At 44.5% G+C, this 23,369-nt stretch overlaps 1 protein-coding gene across 1 annotated transcript in view; it reads right to left on the reverse strand.

The window, feature by feature from the left end:
- Window positions 1-23,369, reverse strand: part of grb2b (growth factor receptor-bound protein 2b) — a 35,292-nt gene that overhangs the window by 8,261 nt on the left and 3,662 nt on the right. The window contains exon 3 of the mRNA XM_080510770.1: window positions 981-1,078. Within this exon, the coding sequence (XP_080366896.1) occupies window positions 981-1,078 (98 nt within the window). The remainder of the gene's footprint in view (window positions 1-980; window positions 1,079-23,369) is intronic.

Genomic DNA, 23,369 nt, shown 5'->3' on the forward strand with positions numbered 1-23,369 from the left:
CGTCATCTGAAGTGGTGCAACACACACGCTCTCACTCGCAGACGCACGCACGCACGCACGCACACACGCACACACACACACACACACACCCAGGTTCTCTCCGGAGTCTCGAGACTCGGATCGACTTCCTGGTGAGTCGCTGTAAATGATTCCTGGCATTGTCGGAGCCGACCGTCAACAGCAAGTCCAATCGGAACATTTAACGGCGGAGTCATGAAATAGTCTGGAGTGTTGGGCATCGCTAACTCTCACAGCTTGTTGGAATGCGGATGAACACATGCGTGATAAACACCTATAGGAGCGATTGTTCATGTCTGATATCGTGTGACAATAAGTCAAAGCTAATTTGGGAGGACAAGACAAAAGGACAAAAACGTGATCAGACTGTCAAACAGGCTCATCAACCCTGAGCAATGGAAGCCAGGATTTAGTGTAAACAACATTCCAGCATCAGTCAATCTCATCATACCTCGACTATTGGAGACCGCTGTTGGTATAAAGATGTGGGGAATGTTTTATCAGAATATTTTGGACAACCCGAGTACCATTTTAACGCCGCACACAGACTTCTGAGGGCTGCTTCCATCAAGATAACTCGCATCACGAAGCTTAAACTGCCTCCTCAGACATCAGATCTTTATCCAGCAGAGCAGCTTCGGGATGTGGTGGAACGGCAGATTTATATCACGTACGCGCAGCGGGCAAATCTGTCGCAACTATGTGATGCTATCGTGTTAATATGGAGGGAAGCAAAAAAAAAAAAAAAAAAGAATCTGTGAGGAATGTTCCCAGCACCTTACAGACTCTGGGCAATGGAAATGAAGGAAGGAGGTTGGACTTGTGGCTGGTGAGTATTTATAACACAGTGAAAGGTAAACAGGTGATCCATGCACATTGAACAGATTCAGGGTTCACAGGTTGCCAGGTCAGTGTTAAACAACAACATTTACAAAGACACAAAGCATGTGGGTAATACTCACGGATGGGCTTTCATCTCTATGTAATTCTTGGGAATGAAGCCGTCTTTTCCGTTTAGCTCTGCCTTGTACCAGTTCTGATCGCACTCTTCGTTTAATACCTAATGTAGCAGGAGGCAAAAGAGAGAGAGAAAGGTGTTACTGAGGTTTGTTTCATACACAGTGTGAAGTTAATAACATTGAGCAAACTTGTACAATGAGGTTTGTGGCAGTGTGTTTGACAAGTTTCATTTCCTGTGACCTCGGTGCGTGGACATCAAAGAGTAAATATCCCTCGGTGCGTGGACATCAAAGAGTAAATATCCCTCGGTGCGTGGACGTCAAAGAGGACAGCTCAGTAAATATCACACACGCTCGAGCGATTATATTCCCCGTAAGCCAAAGAGCAAAAGACATCGTGTTTGACTAAATATTGCTGCCGAGCAGGTCCGTCCATGTGTGCAAAGTCAATAACAGCATGCGTCTTTACTTGTGTGTTAAAACGAAAGTGGTGAATCATATGTACAGAATTACAAAAGTTACTAGAAGCAAGCGGCTCGTTGGATTTCGGGGGAAAATCTGATCTGAGGCGGAGAACGCTGTGCACGATATCCATCCGTAGAGTTTATTGCGACGGAACTCATCCTTTTTGGTCTTTTCTCAGGACGTACAAATTCCTCAAGAAAAGTACGCAAATATCACGCAGCGTGACAACGTGAGCCCAACTTGCCGCCGAGCGATGGCGTAAAAAAACCCTTGAAAGACCAGGAAGCGATACACGCCTCAGCGGTGGATCGATTCCTTGAGTAGACTGAAGTGAAGCGGTGACCTATTCTAGTCCCACTTCTGCGCTCTTCTCATGAACATAAACTGAATCACAACCTCCAATCAAAATCGACATTACAAGATGTGCATGAAAAACGGAGTTTAGGCGATGCATGCATTACTTTGATACATCGGTGGACTTTCCTGACATCATTTTGATAATTTCTCTCCCTAAAACCTCAAGAAATACTAGGGCTGGGTGATTTGGCCTAAACAATTTTTTTGAAAAAAATTTGAGTTTTGATTCAATTTTCTTTCTCAATGCACTGAAAAATGACTGCAGACGTCAGATGTATTGTCAAAAGTGCAACGTTATTTCTGTGATTGTCTTCAGAGCTAAAATGCATATAAATCCCAAAATAAAGAGTAAATGAGGCTTTGTCATTCTATACATTCAAGCTTTAATCAAGGTCTAAGCAAAAGTGTAACGGTAACTATGGAAACCCACCAGGAATGGGAGAACGGAATGCGAAAACAGGCATAAAACTGTGATGAGAAAAAAAAAAACCAACCCTCAAATTTGAATTTACAAAACAAGAATCTTTTGCAGCTACAAATTCAATACATCGATTACCACCCAAATCTTCAAAGTTCTCCACTTCCTCTCCCTCTTCCAATCTCCAATCATATTTCTATTCGAGCCCCGGCCCAGCCCACACCAGCTGCACGATCGATCCATGTGCAGTGTGAATGACCCGGCACTCTTCGCCCCAGTGGGCCCGCAGAATGCCAGCTGTCCCTCGTCCTCCCCCCAGCTGCTCACCCGGCACAAGACCGGCATTACAGAGCGAGGGAGTGGCCTTTGGCCCAAAAGACAAAAGTGGGCTGCGATCGGGAGTGGAGAGGTTTGCCGTGTTTATATACGCACGTGTGAGAGTGGATTTAGTGGAGAAAACAGCAACACACAGACGGAAGGGGGGGGGTGAAGGGGTGTTAGCGTGAGGACTCCGGTCAAAGTAGTGCCGTCTGAGCCAAGGCTCAAACAAGAGAGGCCTCAGCCCTTGGGCTTTGTGTTGACACACCAAACGGACCTTTAAGAACAAGCGCATACAAAAGCCGAGCGATCCAGACGCCGCGCGGCTTCACAGCCGGACCGCCGCCACCCGGCGGCGCTGCGTGGAAGCGCCGACGCCACCGGGCCCGGGGGGGGGGAGGGGGGCGACTTGCTTGTGAGGGGATGACGAGACGAGTCGAGAGCGAAGCCGTTTGCCACCAGTAATGTTGGGGAAACGCCAAAAACGTGAACCGGGAAAACAAAAAACCAAAAAACACACACACAAGAACATATATTTCTTGAGGAAAAAAAAAAATAAGGGGAGTAGAAGTACTCATTCATTTCACATTTTTACAAACCTACAGCTTTAGAATCCAAAATAATCTCAGGTGGTCTGAATATAAACCTAAGAGGGTTAAGGCTTGAGATTAAAAATGTATTAAACTCTATAGCGAGTCGTCGTGTTCCACATTTCCATGAGAAGTTCAAACTCATGAATGAAAGATCACCGCCAAAGTCAGGAGAAGTTTTGCTGGTACTTTCAGAGTATTTGGAGCAAATGTCCTGAAAGCCAGGAAGAAGAAGGAAAAAAAAAAAAAAAGACCATGAGATGAGTGCTGCAGAATCACTAAAACCGGCAATGTTTGAAATCATAGTCTGGCTGTTGGTAGAATAGGTTTTAGATGTGGAATCACTGGTGTTTGTATAATAGTCGCTGTGGCAAAATAAGCCCAGATGAGGTGACTCGTCATCGTTTCGTTTACTACAGCAGCGTTCAAGTCCGCACTTCCTCTGTTACACTTGCATAAAAACGGCCCGTTGACATTCTCTTGGCTAATTCCAATTTAAAATTAACACACTCAAAACGTCACCGCCAGTGTGGACTGTCTCTATTTATTAAATACGCTCAATCAGCCTAAGTGCTCCTCGAAAAGGCGAGACGGGAAATGCCAACGTGCCGCACATAGATGTCCCGAATAGTAGCTGTGATTATTGGCCGGAAGGCAAGCTCGGCTATCGAGTGTCCGAACGGTACGTCCGGTCAATGATACGTCTTGGGAGGTTCTGCGAACTCCCCCATGTAATGAACATTAATGTGAGACGGAGCGTTTTGATTTCATCAAGTCCCGCATGTGTCGTCGCACCACCACCACCACCACCACCACCACCACCACCACCACCAACAGCTGACTCACAGGAGAGCTGGGTTTTTTTTTTTCAGACACGAGAACGGCGCCCGGGGCGGACGGTCATGAGCAACATGTGACGGAGCCAGTGACTGATTTGCTTGATCTGCGTGTGCCGGAGTGAAGCCGTTCCTCGGAAATCGGGCTCGGCAGAGTGCGTCTTGCCCCCGGGGCGGCCGCTTGAGAGAAAGGGAGAGGGTGGCATGTAAAGTTTAGATTCCAAGAATGCCGCGGCAAAAAAGTTCTTTATTTATTTAAGAGACGGGCTCGAGAAGCAACAAACGGCTGTGGGAGTGGAAACTGCGCCCGTGCACACTGCTGTAGGTGGAAGAGTGGCCGTGCAGTGAGAAAGACGGTGATTCATCCACGCGGCTCGAGCCCACTTGTTGGCAAGGATCCACTCTGCCGAAGCCCCCCCCCCCCCATAAACTCCACCGCATACGCTGCACTCCGACCTCCCGCAAGTGTAGACGACAAGAAGATAGCCGAACGCGATGAATTATTGATTGCAGGCTGACTACAATTACTGGAGTTTTGCTGTTACAATAATAATAATATGAGTTTGAGAATCTTCAGAGTCACGTTTTTTGGTTTAACTAAGACATTTTGAGTGAAAATGCATGGTTTTTACCTTAATTTTTTTGGGAGGGGGGGTTAAGAAAAGCAGAAATGCATGTGCTGAAGAATTGTTTACTAAGGCCAAGCAGTAGCAGTGTTTTCAAAAAGTTGCCCTTGTGGCATAAAGGAGGCCTTTGAGATTCTTTAGAAGAATGTTTTATTTTTACGTCAGACTGGGTAAAAGCCACAAACAAGCCTTATTGAAGTTTCAATTTGTGACTAATCGCCGACAGATAAATCATACGTTACTATATTCTCTCGCTGCGAAACAGAAAACGTTGGCCGTCCATCAGCCCAGAGAGTACAACGTGCCATTAGGTCTTGTGCACTGGAGTAACCCTCCGATAATCATCCGGCCTATGACTAAGGTTAATAATAGAGCGCGGTGGGGGCAGTAATGTGGCGTCTGCTCAAGCTCGTACTGTAGAAATTGCTAAGATGCTTATCTGAATTTCCCAGCAGATTCAAAAATAAGCCCCCCCCGTTTGTCCCGAGTGAATCCAAACACACTGATACACTTTATAACTGTTTTATAATAACTTTAAATACTGCGAGCCCTAATTGCATTGTTGGTGCATTTAACTCTATGAATTTGAATCTGAAACTCCTATGAACAAGAAATGATGGACAATTTCTATAATATGGTCATAATGAGGGGTGTAGAAAGACGGAAAAGAGCAGATAAAAAAAACAAGAATGGATTACGATCCAGGATTATTGCTAGTAGTGTCTTTGGGTATCACAAGGGTGTGGCTCAAGTGAATGAAATAGCGCTAACAAGCACCTTTTTAGGTCACAAATTAATTAACTAATTTGATTTAGCTTCTGGTTTCTAATAAGACCAACATTCCCACCAATTGTTTGTTTGTTATGTATTTGTTCACGACGCACGCTCGTCTCCCCTCCGTCACACAGATCAGCCCTCGAGCCTTAAAGCCGGCAGAATAGAAGTACAAAGGGAAAGAAAAAAAAAAAAGTAAAATGCACACTGGAAATGGTTTCTATTCAAACGCTCAAGGGCCTATCTAGTGACTGGAGGACAGAAAAAAATGGCAGCCCACGAGGAAAAGCAGAAATCAAATATTTGCTGGGTAAGCAGTTTGCTTTTATTCTTCAAACCATACAGAGGAGACAACCGCAGCATTTAGTCTGACTGGGCTCTGTCTCCCGGTCCGGAGCCGAGCCAGCATTGTGCTGGTGCATTTCTGTGGATGATGCACTGCCCCCCCCCTTCATGCAAAGATGTTTGTTTTTTTTTTTTTTTTGGTGAACTTAATCTGATTGAGCCACAATAGTTGCAGGAGTTTCTATTTGAGAGGCTAAAGTCCAGGCCGGGGATTATCTCCTCCACAGCTGCCACTGCCGTCTCTCTCCTCCTCCTCTTCCTCCCACCTATCTTACACTCAATCATCACACTCTAAATTAATACATCACACTTCCTCCCACAGGGCTGTGTGTGACACTAAACACCAATAACTGTCACATCATGTCTGTGAAGAACCAGGAAATTATAAAATACAGTAAGAAACGTGTGACGGACGCGGCGTCTGCGTTCCTTATCGCCGCATCTCCGCAAAACACCTAGAATCCAATGCTGAGGAAACTATAATCAATAAATAAGGTTCATTCAGATATTTCCATCCGCTAAGCACATTTAACCAACTTCCCATCCCGCGGTCCGAAAAGTGAGATGGCCAAACGGCGGCAGAGGGAAAAAAAAAACAGACGGCGCACAAATAACACACACGTCTGCACGGTGCACGCGGGATTGCAATAAATCAGAGGCAGGGATTACCCCGGAGTGTGAGTTAATCCGAGCGCGCTGCACGTCAGCCAGATAGCGAGACGGACAAGCGAAAGCCTCACCAGGACCTCGCGGGCCTCTTGGATCCGATCGGCAGTTTTAGTGGACCTGACCGAGGCCCGTCTGCCGTGTCTTTGCACGCCGGACGACGACCTTGACACGCTTCAAACGTTTGCCGCGTTGTCCTATTAAACCTACAGGAACCCGTCGGGTAAAACAGCGTGTTTTAATATATAAAAAGAGTTCAAACAGCCAATCACAGTCATCGGTTGAGACTTTTTCTTTTCCGAGTCCGCTGTATAGGACTGAGAAGAACCAGCCACTGCACATATGAACAGAGTGGCGTGTCTGTCCCACGGGTTTCTCAGGACCGGATGAATAAGTGTCTCTTTGTATCAGGAAGAGACTCCCATTTGTCAGGCATCAAAACATTTGCCCTCACATAATGTGCATAAAGTAATAATAAAATTAAAAAAAAAAAAAAAAAAAAGGATTTCAATGGTTGCAGTCATTCCATGATTATAGCCGGACGTCTTTGGGCCAGTAAAGAAGATCTGATGACTTCAGATTTTATAGATTATTCACCCTCAATAAGTTCTCACAATCAATATCAATCAGCTGATTTTGGCTTCAAGAAAAAAGTGAAAAAGAGGAAAATAAGAGCTGTGAATTGCACAAGTATAGAGAGACCCTAAAGACAGATTTGCATTTCGCTTTCTACATAAATAGTTTTCGATTATGCACAATAGGCTGTAGCACTTCATGACTAATGTTAAAAAAAAGGTAAATGAGGCGATTATACTGATCGGTAGGAGACAAATGGGAGCGACTGCAACTGTGTGTCGCTTCAAACCACGAATAGGAGCATTTCTAGTGACGTGCACGCCTACATTCAGCCTCAAGCATTGATTCTATGCTGAAATAGTAACAGTCTGTCAGTGTGTGTGTGTTCAACGGTGCCAAGTCCTGCAGAAAATGAAACTTCAGTCCCGTTATTCTGAGAAACTGGCGGCGGTACGACTTCCATATGTGGTGGCATTAGATCTCACCACGGGGACAAAGTGATCCATCCCCTCAGCAGCACGCTATCTGGGCCAGGCAGCAGAGTCTTCGGGGGGGGGGGGGGGGGTAGCGACGTCCTCAAAAAAGCACAGGTGACGCGAGTTTAAACAACCCGGACGTGTTTGCGCGAAGACAGAAGACCGCACGGCTGGATAAGGCGAGATGAATTTGAAATCCCAGTGGATTTGTGGGGTGCAGCGAGGGGGAGAATGAAACCCGGTCAAAAATGAGTCTGGCCCCCTTTTGCGCTCAGCAGGGAGGCGGCTGAATTAGACGGGGGGGGGGCCGGGGCCGTAGCCGGGAGCGCCATGGCAGCTGCCCCCAAAGCAGAAAGAGACAAGAAGAGATTACTGGATTGTAGGAAACTGGGCTTGTAAACGGTGCTGTAATTAAAAATAATGCTGGAGGCCATTACCACATGGGGAGGGTCCCTCCCTAATGGGGCAGAAAGTGTGCCTTCAAAACCAGAGGATCGGCTTAATGCCGGACACCCGGGCCAAGCGGCTCCCGCACCGAGGCCTCGACACCGCGAGTCATTCTTTAACTGCAGAGTCAAGTTACAGCGACGCTACTGTCTGCGCCTCTGGAAATACTCTGAATGTATTCCATTGAGGTCTCGTTCGACCATCGCTACGTCAAACTCCATGTGCGCGATCGGTACCATTCGTCCACACTGGTCTGGAGGTGCCAGATGACAGGCTGTAACAGCACTCGTCTGAAAGAAACCCACAGAATAGGAATGACTTTTTACATCCAAAGAAATCAAAGACGTTCGACAATAGGATTTCTATTTCACCAAGCTTGTGTTTTGAACCGACGATTGAAATGCCAATGGCGGAGAAAAGCCGAGAAGTTATCCGAGGCTTGTTAACGCTACACTTTTCTTGAATAGTGGCCGTTTATTCGGTAGCCGAAAGTGCTTTCACTGTCAAATGTTTTCAAATGGACCTCGTCTGTGTCTGAACAGGGAAAACACAAGCTTTTTTTTTTGTGTGCACACCACAGGTCAATAGTTTTTCTGCTTATGTAAAAGCGGATAGACAACAACACTGGTGTATTCCTGAGTGTCGTTTACTCTTGATTTATACAGGTCAGAGTTTATATTAATTACCATTTCTTACAGCGTTACAGCCTCTGCACATTTTGCTGCATCACAAAAGAAACCCCCACACATTGGTACTAAGCAACATTAAATCATCAAAACGATACAGAATTGTATAGAATTTAAGTGTAGAAACAATGCAGTTTTCAGCGGATCGTTCTCACAAACAGCAACTTTCATGCCAACGGGGTGTTTAAAGCTGGAGGTGTGATAGACGGGGATTGTTTGAGGCCTAAGACTCAGTAGTGTTCCATTTTTTTTTTTCGGTCAATGTGGAAGAAACATCTGGAGAAGGGGGGGGGGGGGTGAGCCCCTCTTACATCACAATGTTGTTTATCACAGCATGAGCTCTCAGCGCTGTTTATTTTGGCGTTTATTTTATCCTCTAATGACTAAAGCTTATAAAAAAGCGACAAAATCTGTTATGCAGTAAACAGATGCGACAGCTCAGGCAACTGCATGTGTTTATGATCATCTGTTGCCGCTATGAAACACCTCATTGGGCCGCCGCCGCCGAGGTGAGCTTCGCTGACTGCTGTTGAACCTTCACATGTCTGGGACCCTGATCTGAAGTCTAAATATTCAGACGGAGGATGAGCGCTCAGGGTTTTCAGAGACGCTATGGAACACAGATTGCTACGGTGGTTTCAATTGTGTCTCTATTAGATGGGATGAGATGAGATGAGACGGCTCTATTAATCCTCAGTGGAGAAGCTTATCTGCCATGAGTGGCAGAAACCGACACTGCACTCACTGCGCACAAACAATAACAAACAACACCTTACACATGAATGGTCTTTAAAAAAAATAAAACCCAAATGTATTTCACAATGCTTCAAGTGTAATAAAACCACACGCACACCTGAGAACAATACACTACAAATACCACCAATGGCCACTATATGGACAGACCAACAAGTGGGGTCGTTATTCCAGTGACTCAAATCTAAAACTGCCAAGTCCCGGGAGAAAATGGACGGGAAGTCACGACACTCTGGAGTTATTGTGGAGCTAGTCACACATGTACAGAAGAACTATTTACTACGGCCGTGTTGCGCATGCGCAGTACCGGCATTTTTGAAGGGTCGTGCTTTAAATGGCTCCGAGCAGCGTCGTCGTCGTTGAAAACGTGGTAAAACAAGGCCCAAGTCCTGCGAAACCCAAACATGAGAAATGTCCTCAAATGATGGGACCGCTACTAAGACATCATGGTATTCAACAATGGCTGCTTTATCAACATATTTTAATATGATACGGACAGACTTGACACTCAATACTAAATTTGGTGAAGAAGAAATGATCAAATTTGACCTCACATTTCTAAAAAGTATCGGTAAATAAATCTGAAAGCAGTGACGTCTGAAACCCGTGTGGGATAACGCTGCAGATCAGCATGTCTTATTCTCTGTCTTTATTCTATTTCTGTAGCATCGCAGCGCGACTTGAGGCTTTGTAGAAACAAAACAGCGTCTTTACGGTTTTCAGTGGCTTCTTGATGTGGTATTGTGTGTATGGAATACTTCTTGTAAACAAATACGGTTCCATCTTTGTGTGGACAGAGTCGAAACCATGAGAGGGTTTTTTTCAGCATTTTGAGACTTTGTCAGTCTCCAGTTTCTTATTTTCAATATTCATAAATGAAAGGATGTGACGGACAGGTAACTTGTGCATTGTGTTGCCCGCCTTCACCAATCGTCAATTTATAGTGGCTCCGGAACTCTGCGAGTCCGATCGCGACAAAGGGGTATACAAGATGAACGGCTCGTTACAAGAAAACACAAAAGGGGACAGAAGACACAAGTTGATGAAATACATTTTGACATACAAGTGAGAAGTGAAGCTGAGAAGAGGGGCGCAGGATGATGACTGTAGGTTTAAATACAGCTGTCAGAGTCTTCATAGCACCTCAGCAGGGAGTGATGCAGGGATGAGCAAAGAAAACCTAATTACAGCTCTCTGACTCAACACTCGGGAGGGGGTGCGTAGCAAAGGGGCGAAAACAGAGCAAAAACAATGTGGAAGAGAGCAAGAGAGAGAGAGAGAGAGAGCACTTTGAAGAACCACGCTCCTTGTGATCAGCTTAGGAAAACTCCTCAAGGGCAAATTACATAAAATGAGGGCATTTCTTTTTCAGAGCAGGCGAGCCATGTTCTGTTCTGCAGGATGCACAGATTTCCATCTGCGTTAGCTCGCCTGGATGTCTTTCTGATAGGCAAAACGTAATCCACGCCGAGGAAACGTTTTCTTTCAATATGGTTAGTTAGAGGACCCGATGCAACGCCGAACCTGCTCGTTGCACGTCACTTCTTACGCCTCTAAAGAACTTATAAAGCAACAAGAGGAAAAAAGAAAGAAAGAAGTCTCGCTTTAAAAGGGTTTGTGAAAGATGACACAAAGATGACAAAGAGCCGGTGACATCAACCGGGAAGTTTCTGATCAGGAGCGGCGAGTCATCCCACCTCCCGTTTATAAATGGCCGGTTTAATGCGACGCTGCTCCAAATGACTGAATCAGACCGTGTCTGTGCTGCTTGCAGCCTCCGGCCATGCGCCGCTCGCCAGTCACCTTTCAAAGATTGTGTGGAGCTACAAGGAGGCGCCCAAACAAAGCTTCGCAAGGAGGAGTGGAGGTGCTGTATCTGTATCGAGGACGATTGTGTCGACGCGAGAGCAACGTGGAAACAGACTGTTGCTCACTTCGAAGGGAAACATCGTCGTCATCGGCGCAAATAGCAGGCCTTCAATCAAGTTCTCAAATCCTGACCTAGTTTCAACGGTTCCTAAGCACTTGCGAGTCAAGTGACCATAATTGGCAACTTGTGTATTTCTCTGGTAAATTAAAGGAATGGCTACAATATATGATAAATTGCTGGGGCAATTACTGAGATATGCTTTAGTGTTTACATTTTCTTTATTTAAAAAAAGGCATAGTGTTTCTATAATCCCAATTAGTGCAGTCTGATGGATGAATTCATCTTGAAAAATGCCTATCCTTGAACTAATACTGTATAAAATCTATTTTAAACAGGCACATGGACTACAATAATCCCCATTTCATGTACTTCAGTTATAAAACGAAACACTGTACAGCAGTTCTCAGTAATGTACAGGCAATCTTTAAAGGGAACTAAACACGATTTAGTCAAATTGTTAAGAAATTCTGAATTTGGGCGACATTTTATTTTCTACATGCCTTAAAACGCGGTAGTAGTTACATATGTGTTATTGAGCGGCCTGGAAAGGGTTAACGGTTCATTTCTTATTGTGCAACAAGGCTTCCTGCTGATAAATTGCACGCTAACTCACCAGCCCTCTGATGTGCTTCTTGAGTAAGCGATTGAAAAACATGACAAATAAGACAGAATTGAAGAGAGGATTGGCTCACGCGCTCACGTTGCATCCACATGTATATAAACCAATAACAGAAAATAGTGTTTAACCCTTTATAGGACAAATGATCATATTTAGTAACTCCCTTCTTCATCAAATATAAACATTGTAATCACTGCATTTTGTAGCATGTTGCTTTACAAAGACAACATTGCTTCTATTTATTCGTTGGCAGATATATATATATATATATATATATATATTTACACACTAATGCGTCAACGCAGTCCCCACCATAACACTAGGGGTGTAGAAGGATTGGTTGTGACATGAAACTCATTGGTAATGTTTTACTTCCCGGTCATAATGGTATGACTGGCAGTGATGCTGCAAAATTTCCCTTCCGGCGGACGAGATGTCGCGGTGATCCACGAGCTAGCTTCCTGCGTGGCGTCTCCCATATTATCGGAGGACGTGTTTCAAAATGTGTTTAAAAAAAAAAAAAAAAAAAAAAAAACATTAAGAAAGGTTTCCAATTTTGAAGATCTTACAGTCAGAAAAAATTGTAATAAAAAGAAATCATTTTTATCGTACATTTTGTGCTCGAAAACAAAGGAAGTCATCGAGTTTCCGGAAACGGGTTCATTTCAAAACTTGTCATCCATAAGTGCCTCAATAAGTACCAAGAGTGAGCGGCTGAGTCGGGGGGCCGACCGAGGCTTCAGCTTTATGTTGACTGTACAAACACAACGCTTTGTTAAACGCTTCACCACCTCCGGACGTCGGTCCTTTACACAATTTATTGCTCCGACGAGCTCTGAGCCACAAGCGAGCAACTTCAACGCGACAAACGTATGTCAGATCTGAGACCTGCTGGCATATGTTGACTTTGAGCAGATGCCACGTAAATATATATATATAGGGAGGGAGGAAGAAAAAAAAAAAAAAAAAAACACGCACCAGGAAAATGTAGCAGGGCAAGAAAAAAGGTTCATGCAAACACACTTTCCTCCATTACTGAAGCTAAGGCAATATTTGCACTTTTCTACATCTCTTTGCCTGGGTGCTGTGAACGGAAGCATTCTGGTGACATAATGAGAAAAAGGCTGCTATTCTATCCATCTATTTCTCTTCTCACCCACCACAGTCGTTTCCTGAATGAAAATCTATTCACAGTCCAGGTGGCATGAAGATGTAGCGCAGCACCTGAAGCATTCTGTTGCAAGGACATTCCAGTTAAAAATTAATTAATCACAATTCAATGACAACCCTTCTGGGTAGGATTCATCAATAATTTAATGCCAGTGGTGAAGGTGATCTGTAATGTCTTCATACTTCCCCCTCACTTCCATTTCCTGTTTTAGATGGAATCCAAAAGGTTTTAAAGTTTTTGTCATGAAGCAGGTTGATGAGGATTGAAGTCTGAAGGTGAGGAAAAAAAAACAAAGTCACCAGTTGTGGGATAAATATTTTAAACTTAAGTTTTACAAGCTTGCTGCTTTAGCTTCCAAGCCATTGTATGAAGACGTCGGATTGGCTGCGGGATTTCACCCGTTTTTGCACAGGGGTTCATTTCAAACTTGTCAAGTGTAATTCAAAGTCTCCGCCAGTCCTTCGATGCCTTAAACCTCAAAGATCGACGGTTCTCAAAGTGACAGTCGTTCATTTAATTCGGCCACTTCAGAAGGAAACGTGCATTGAAATGCTAATTAAAAAAAAAAAAAAAATCACTGAAACATACTCGGGCTTTTTGGTTTCATTTGTAGCAGGTCAATACCTCAGGTGTCATTTCTTTGTGTACAGTTAATGCTAGATACACACCGTCTCCGTTTGAGTGACTGCCTCGCGTGTGGTGGAAATCTCACTGATCTAAAACGACTGACTCACGAGCATGAGTCATGGTGGAGCTTCTGCTGAGCTGCAACGGGCAGAAATCCCAAGACAACAGGACTCCGTTTCTCTTAAATATTAATACATAGACACGGCGAACAACCAGACGAAGAAGGGGTCAAAAAAAGCACAGAGTCAGAGAAATGTACTTATCTAAGCTTTCCCTCCAGAGATTGGAGGCTTAATTAAAAACGAGCCTGCTCCTATGCAAATGTGAGCGGCACGCAGACCCGAGTCTCGGAAGACTCCAGCAAGACTGTACAAGACCGCTTGGCAAACGCAAAGAACACTCATCTTTATCTGTATCAAAAAAAATTGCACAATGAGCAACCTAGTGGGGGATTTATTGACCCTTCAGCTTCACAAAGTCGACTTTCCTCCCGCACCCATAGCGACTGCCAAGAAGTCCACAGAAAACCACCGCCGACTTCAACTTAATGAGTTTGGAACGGGCCAGAGAATCAAATAGTCGGGGTTTGAATATGGGTTTTGGAGCTCAAGCTCTAATGAAGGCTTAGGAGTCTTTAAAAGGATTTTGTTTTTTTTGGGGGGTGGGTTTGGAAGGCGATCGGGCAAAGAAACAAAACTCTGATAAACGTTCTCCAATCGTCGGTGGTCCAAGTGGGTAAAGAGGAGAGATCAATACTCCGAGCCCCAATGTGTCAGGAGGAAATCAATATAAGAAAAGGAACGGGTGGAGGTGCAGGTTGATCTGTCGCGGGAGATTTGGAAAAGAGATGCGCTGTTGGTGAAGACAGAAAGCGGCGGGACAGTTCAAGCTGGGTTACTTCGGTGCTTCAGACTGTGGAGGAGCTGGACGTCTGTGTGGAGACACAGGAAGTTGCCGGGGGTTTGAAGACGCACCAAACAGGATGTGAAACGGTGAAAGCCGTAGCGTTAGCATAAGCAATGTACAAACACAAGGACACACTTGTGTTGGGAAAGACGAGACAACTTTACCACAGACTAAGCTGAAACGACACTGAACGAGTGAGAATGTGGCTTTTTTTTTTAAAGGAGAAACTTTTTTCCTCGTTATTTCCACATTTAGGGTCATTTACTAAATCATCTCGCTGCAGTGTCAATTAAATAAATAAATAAACGAATTATAAATATATAAAAATCGGGTATTTCCAAACAGAGAAGATCATTTGAAGCAATATAAAATCACATTCTATCTGACAGGCTCTGCTCGTTTCTGGAAGTTACGACAGAGCCTCAAACTCAAACATGTATTTTTCATTTCCCGATGAAGTGCTTATTAATTTTTCCCAGCATCCTCATTGACTGCATTATTGGTGGTCTACTCGAGAGGTAGCGTTTGATTTCTGGTGTGACAATCAATTGTTTACCATTTGGTTCTTGGTTGCGTTACAATACTGAAGGAGTAGTACTACTCGAATGAAGTTTAAATGACGGATATTTTGCAGTTTGCAGAGAGGGCTTCATGGAGACACGGATCTTTGATTGTGCTGCAACGGGCAGGGTTCAAAGATCTGTTAATGGGTGCTAATTCTGTCAGCGTGAAGGCCTGTTAATCTTTATTTATCTAAAGAGGAAATGAGAACAAGTGCACAGTGCTCAGGGCAACGGCCAGGCTCAACTCCGGCCTCCATTTGCCTGCTGATTTGCCTCTAGAATAGCGTTCGACACGGACAATAAGTAAGACGTGGTTTAGGGTTAAAGCGTCACTACAGGTTTTGAAAACATGAGATTTAAGGACCTGTTACCACCTCTGCTTAGGAGCAAATTTAAGCTGTTGTGGGGGTAAAGTTCACATGACAAATGTAAAAAAAAAAAAAAAAGAAATAAAAATCTTATTCTGTAACGTGCAAGTGTATAAGTATAATGTCACCTCCACTCACTGACCAGTTCAGTTTAAATAAAGAACTGGTACATCACAACTGCACCTTCCTCTTTTTTTTTTTTTTTTGGCCATGCATGATGGGAATTCACCCTGCGAAACGAAGCAAATCCGCATTAAGCAAATGTGTCATGAGCCGTAGCACTAAATATATATTTACATGTGAACCCACGCCTCGGTGCCGTTTAAAAAAAAAAAAAAAAAAAAGCTCCCGCTGCCGTGGCCCAAATTTCACACGATTCGACGGATCTGTCCTCGGGTTCAGATTTAAAAAACCGAGAACGTGGAACAGTTTGACAACTTGAAACCGTCTGCGGCGATAAAACAGGAAGGTTACGGCAACAGCTCTCTGTGCCGCTTTCTGATAAGAAGCCGACGCAATAAGAGAAGTTAGAGCGAAGAAAACATTGGGAGGAGACACAAACGGCTCGTCTCATTTGCTCGGATGTTTTGAGGAAGCCCCATTTTTGAAACGAGAAAGCGACTGCTGCTCAACATGGTGGTCATCCGGAGAAACATGGGACGGCTGAGGACCCTTGTTGTATTTGATTCACTGCTCTGTAACTAACAAATGAGACAATTAAAAGCTGAGAAGTGCTTTTATGACCGCTGTAAAGTGCGATTAATAAATATGATGGCACAGGACCATTAAAGATCCGTTTCCATGTGACGTATGTGAACAAATGAAATAAGACAATGTATAAATAAGGCAATGAAGAAAAAGATAAATAAACAAAGTGACTCGGATTAAAGTATCCGCAAACATTCAGCACCAACAGCCTGAAAAAAGAAAAAAGAAAAAAAAAATCCTGGCTCCGAGAGAAAGCCTCATGACATTTAGCATCACTTTCAACTAGAGACACAACTGACTGTGAGCGTACACGTTTCCTAATGACTGAATACGTTGACAGAGGATTTCATGTCCCCAAAACAACCTTTTCATCCCCACGGTGGCAGACAGACGCTTACATAAAAAGCATTTTCTAAAAAGCAACTCAAATGAGGAGGAAAACTGCTGCGCGGCTCTGTGGCATTAAGCCAAAGCTGGAACTGCCTAATATGCAAGCTTACATTTTTTTTTTTTTTTTTGTAATAAATGGGACTGGCAGTGATTCTTTTCAAATCCCAACCTACTGTGCTGTTGATGTAAGTCACAGGAGCACGGACAGAATGAACTGGAGGTCAGCAGTCGCTTTGAATACCAGCAAATTGACCTGTCGTGTTCTAACCGACACAATATGGTCCCGAAACAAATATCACAATACTTCAAACAATAACCAGGATGACAGAGCTGTGGGCTACAGATACCATATATGATACGAGTTTTAGTATGGTATGAATGTTGCACTACAGATATGAACAATACGTTATAAGCATTACCAATGGTGTAGATATGGACAATTCTTTTTTTAGACAGGATGATTTACTTGGATTGCAATTACAGGCGAGTGAATTTTAAAAATACCAAGTCCCAGGAAAATAACTTGTTCGGAGTCATGTCAGTCAGGAGGCCACCATTGTTTTTATTGTCCTTCTACTTGCACATGTACAGAAGAATTATTTACTGTGGTCATGGTGCACAGCTGCAGTCACTGTATTTCAGAAAAGTTGCATTTTCCTCCATTTCTACAGAAACAGAGTCGTAGACTTTTTTTAATAGTACTATCATGGGAGCCTTTTTCACTAGTGCCTTCAGGAACTAAACTAACCCATCAAGCTGTAGTTCCAGGAACATTTATTTGCAATGGAGGTAGAATGGGGCAACGTTTACACGTACCTGGATTATAAAAAAAACAGATAATTCCTCTCTACGTTAAAAAAAAAAAAAAAATCTTCATTTATATGAACCCACATATACACCTGGCTCAGAGCTGCTATGAGCATGCCAAACCTGTAGGGGCAGTGTAGCGAGAAGCATGAAGCCATTATAGCCAATCAGACTCCTGGAAAAAAAACATGACATCACAAATTGTGATGTAATAATCCGCCTACCCTCCTTTAGACGACACCGGAGACACAGAGATTATCCAGATCGCCGCTGTGGCTGGAGTTTTCGAGAATCGTCGCTTGTGGTGAGTCGTAGCTCTGATTGAAGTGGAAATGCGCAGCCCAAACGCAGAGAAATACAGCTTTTTTTCCCCCTCAAATACCCGGGTGCGTATAAACGTCGCCCGACAGTGTGGGCATAGTCCAACATTTTAGCTGGCGAGGAATCCTGAAACTAGTGTTTTTTATTTTTCCGCAACGCTGCAGCGAGTTTCCTGGTCACGTCCTGCATCTCTATTGGTTGTTTGAAGCTGTGGCTCCTGGCTGTCGTCACACTGTGCAGTGTCGTGAAGTTTCTGGAAGAAGACTCGTACCGATTGTGCGGACAGACCTCAGATTTTAAAGCGACAATCAAAGAGACTTCCAAAGACACAGTGAACGCCTAAAGGTTTTTTTTTTTTTCCTCTTTGTGCTCTCAGTGCACTTATATAGCTTCATAAGCATTACTGCTTTCTAAAACGTAGACGAGTGAACATCGATAAAACACCTCAAGTAGATAAAACAGAGCTATAAAACACTGAAACGCATGAGATTCCCAGCAAAGGATTTGTTTCCCCCCCCCGCTCCATACAAACTCCTGTACCCACAAATGTTATGACTACTTTGCACGGCGCGGCAGACAGTCTTTTCTTGGTTGTGGCACATAAAGAGGACAAAATGTACAGAAATATTAAAACTGCGTAGCAACAGCATGCGGCTCGTTTGACGCCAGTGTATCGACAACAAAATTAACACACAGTAAAGATTAACAAACGCACGGCGCTGCAGTGTGTGGTGACAGGTAGAAGATAGTGTGAAGGAGAGAATCTGGCCAAGCTAACGGCGTGTGTGTGTATCTGTGTGTGTGCGTGTGCTTGCGTGCCAGTGTGAGGGCTGGAGTTAGCACAACGCAACCTCCGTCTCTGAGTGATACCGAAAATGGTGAGAAGTTTAAGGATGCTACGTACAAGCAGGGCCTGAACACGGGGCAGCCTCCTCATGAGAAGGGAGGCTTTGTGCTGCGAGCGGAGCTGCTTAGTATTAGCATGAGCAGACAGACGAGGCCTGGCGATGGAAGCCAAGGAGCCACAATGAATGCAGACCGCCTCGGAAAGCTTTTTATATGGAGCGCTGCACACATGGTTAAAAAAAAAAAGCGACGTGAATTTTAAACAACGCTGACTTTTAAGGCTGCTTATGACCGCGGCTCAACTTATCGTGTCCTTATATTAATGATACGGCATTCTAATGGGAGAGGATTAAATGTAATCGGCGTTTAAAACAACAGTTACGCAACCAAAGTATCCAGCGAAAGACTATTGGCGACTATTTGCCAACGTGAAAATGGGTTGAAAACACACAGATGTGTTCGCTGTGTTATTAGGAACGACCCCGCTGATAACTCACCGGCACAAACTAGAAATAAAACCGCCAACCCAGGTGAGGCATGCCCACGAGCGTGAAATTGTGACACGCGTACTAATAGATTGACTTTCAACAGCAGCGTTACATTTATGTTAAATTGATAACCTATTTACTGTGTGTCAAGTACATGCATTGATGCGCCCGGAGCTGATCAATACCCGAGATCATTTTAAACACATTGGCGAGACGGCAGATTGCTCTGGAAATTGAACAGTGAGTTTTGAGAACGTGAATCCATTCCGATCGTAGATTACGGCTCCCTCGCAGACAATGTAAATCATGATAACGTGGGCCCGCAGAGTTGGTATTAAGACAACAACACGTTGCAGAGCTGAAAGATCAATCCAGGGCTCGGCGCAGACTTAAATGCTGCAGGAGGAAAATGTTCAATTTCAGCTGCAGTTACTGGGAAGTAGATGCTTTTTGAGGTTTATGTCAATTCCCCACAAACCGTCACTGATTGTGTCACAATTTCTGAGAAAAACTGTCCACAGTGTATTAATCACATTTAAAAAAGAAAAAAAAAAGAAAAAGCTTGCAATTCTGCTTTAGGAGGTTGAAAATCTTATCTGAGCGACTTAAGAGCAGTAAATGCATTATCACTTGGTAATAATTTGGACTTTAAATAGATTTTCTGAGTAGAAAAAGGATGCTGGATAGGATGTAAGGTGCGACTGTCCTTTCCCATTTCCCCATGAACCACCTGGAGGGCGGAAACACGCGGGCTTTAGCCTAATGCACGAGTACCGAGGGAGAGCAACAAAAGAGGGAGAAGGACATGACGACGATGAAAGAAACCTCCGGTGGCCGCACGCCGACGATTCATCCCGTCACAAAAGTGAACCGGTGCCGCGGGCAAGTTGGCCGATAAGCGACCGTGATGAAAAGTGGCCACCGCTGGAGGCGACGTTCGTGCTGCTTCAGACTCAAACTCCAGCCGTAATGCTGTTCCTTTTTGTGCGGCTTTAAAAAAAGGTTGTGCGCTTTGACTATGTTGCCCAACAGCCATTCAGACTGGGTACGATGAGCGGAGTTCAGACATGTGACACATCCTCCACTCCGACGTCGTCTCGCTATAGATATTAAGAGGGGTTTTAGAGATTTTTACAAGGAAACGACAACTACATTTGCCGTTTTTAAGCGGCGTTGACGGCAAATCCTTCATTCATCTCTTGATTTGAGCCAAATAACCGCCAAATATATCAATATTGGGAGTACTTTTCCACTCTTTTTCCTCTTCCTGTAAAATGATGTTGGTTGTCTGATGACTCACCGTGCATTCAAGCTTGTTCACCAATTCTGTGTCTGGAGGAAATGTATATTTATTCAGCTTTGCAGGTGTCATCTCCACAACAACGGCCATAAACCGGCAGCAATGTGCAGCACAGATTCAGAAGGATTGGCCATCAAATGTTGTGCACAATCCTTACGGTTTTATGATCAATATGTAAAACGGGGACGTGAGGTAACGCACACTTATTTCATGGGCTCTTCGGAAGCAAAGATTAAAACTTGAGCCGATTCGACGTTGAAAGATGCGTCACACAGAATACTGCCGAGCTCAATCTAAACCTGCCACCAGCATCCACACGCCATCTCTAATGATACCAATTAGGAGAAGAAGAAAAAAGAGAGAGAGAGAGATTGTGGTGATTCCCATTAACTTTGAGGACGGAGTTCCGTCCATCTGGTGAAAAGCTTGCGATTTTCCAACGAGGCATCTGGCAGCTTAAATTAGAGAAGTACAGTACTTTCTCTTCTCATATGCAAATCTAAGAGAACTAGTGTTTATCTCTGTATTTCCTAAGCTCGCTCTCTCCCTCCCTCTCTCTCTCCCTCCAGGCCCCCCTGCTGAGATAAGAAGTCTTTTCAAGCCTCTCTGCTGTTTTTCCCTGAAAAAAAGAGATTTGGGCAGTCATCCTCAGATACAACAGCCAACTCATCACCGCTGCCGACTGAACATTTGAAAGTAGAAACGACTAATGCCGGTAAATGCAAACTTATGTGACAGCTTCGCGCCACGGCGACGGTTTTCCCGCTACCTGTATGTGAAAACGACACCGATGTTGCCTGTGAAAGCAAATTACTGTTATGATGAAAACAAGCTGATGGGGTGACTCTGAAAATATGCAGAGCTGAGTGGTCCTTTACTAATATGTCCCGGACATCATCAACACAACAGGTTCACAGCAGCGTTTCTGAGAATGACCCCAAGTCAAAAGTAGCCTCTTTTTTTTTTTTTTTACAGCGACACGAAGACTAACCTGGAAACCAAACGCCAAAAAAAGGCAATCACAACAACAGACGCTCTCCAGGGGATGTTTTCACCGCTTTAAAATGCAAAAAAAAAAAAAAACGTGAAGCTTTTTCCCTGCACTCGTCCCGTCACAAGCGTGACACTAACCAGGGAGGATTACAGTGATTGCATTTGAATCCAAACAGAATCATCGTGTGGGGATGATTGCAGTGTGTACTCGCTCCTATCGGGCCCATTTCATCAAGGTCGGAGGATGACAAACACTTTGCAGGCAACGAGAAGTAGAAACAGGCTCTGAGCGAGCTCCTCATGCCTGAGGATCCGCACTGACACGGGCTTTCTTTAAATAGTTCATGATGGAAAACCTTGCAGCTTTCGCCTCTTTAATCTCCGGGCCGTTTGTATTGTTTGTCTCCAACACTCTTGTTATGCTTCGATCAGCCGCAGCCGCCCGGGCCTTAAAGTGTTGCCACGTGTAATTATGCGCACCATCGCTTTGCACAGGCGGCACAGTGGCGCAGCGATAAGGCGGCCTGCACGACGTACCGCAAAGTTATTGTAGCGACGTCGACAGTCACATGTTCCAAAAGACCGAACTATTATCAGTTATATCTTGGTTTGTCAGCAGCTGTGGCCAACCTGAGGCCAGGAGGACGGAGCTGGATTTCCCCTTATCGAGATAACTTCAAGGATTAACTCTGGGGTTTCCGTGCTACGACGCTCACCAACTTGTCACCGGGATAAATAAACCCCGCCAACTTAACGCTGGATGTCTGACCTGCTCCCGAGCAGGCGACGTTCTCCAAGCGCGGTCCGCGGTCGGAGCTCCGCCTCCTGACCAATCGCATCTCTTGGAAAATGACCTGCCCATTCTTAAATGACGGTGATTGGTTCGGCGCTGCGCCGCAGCGGAGAGGGGGAATTAATTTAGAGCGATCTCTTTGACATAAAAAAAAAAAAAAAAAAAATCCTAGTCACTGAGGCTTTGGAGGATGTTTTTGTTCTCGGCTTTTTCCATGTCTGTTTCGCTCTACGAGGGTTAATCTGTAATAATGACTTTAATGATCACACCTGAAAGAACTGCAGAAACACACATTTACAGAACGCAGAACTAATTGTGTCGTTGCCGCGAGGAATAAATATTCCAGCACAAAAACACTCACAGAATAGAAACTCGGCTTCAAACCAACCGGATGTAGAATTTAAACTAAAAGAAGAGGAAGTTCGGCCCGACACAGTTCTGCTATAATAAAGTGAAACTGAGTGATGAGTGTGCCGCGCCGTCCATTTAAATCGCCGACGAATTAATATCATATAATCTCGCGAAGTCACGCATTAACAAGTCGGGAATGTTCTGGCTTTGGACGCGGCAGCGGCGCTGCTTTAAGCCTGATGGATGCGTTTTAATTCCTCATTTTCCTCGGAGAATAATTTCTCCTTCAGTCATCTGTAAACCTCGCTGCAGGGTTTCTCCGTCTGTGCGATTGGTCATACGCTGAAAACGCCTCCCCTTTCTTGTGAACGCGCACACGTAGGTCCGGGTTGAACTGGCGAGTTGATAAACTGCTTCGTGGTAACGGTAATCAGGATCCTGCGCATCTCGATGAGTCAACCCAGGACACAGAGAAAGAGATCACGGACGTGTATATCACAGTTCGTAGGACGGGCCTCAGAAGAAGCCCTGCTGCCCCAGATTGTGGTTATTTCAACAATACACCATATCTCCTGGCAACCGGCCAGAAAGCACAAAGTCAATAAAGTGCTATGCTTGCAAGATCCGCACACGCACACGTGATCAAAGAAAAACAAAGAAGGGAACGACCACTATCCTTTGGCAGTACATACCTCAAAGCACAAAAACATCCACGACTCCTGCAAAAGCTGTTCACTCAGTCGCAACACAAACTAATACTGAGCGATTCAAATTGTTCGTCTTGTCGCTTCATGTCTTGTCTTTCTACTTTAGAAATGTATTACTGCCGTGGTGTACATGCGCAGTAGCAGCGTTTCAGCAAGGTTGTGTTTTTCACG

The sequence above is a fragment of the Blennius ocellaris genome (assembly GCF_963422515.1).
Source record: "Blennius ocellaris genome assembly, chromosome: 16".
Lineage (NCBI taxonomy): Eukaryota > Metazoa > Chordata > Actinopteri > Blenniiformes > Blenniidae > Blennius > Blennius ocellaris.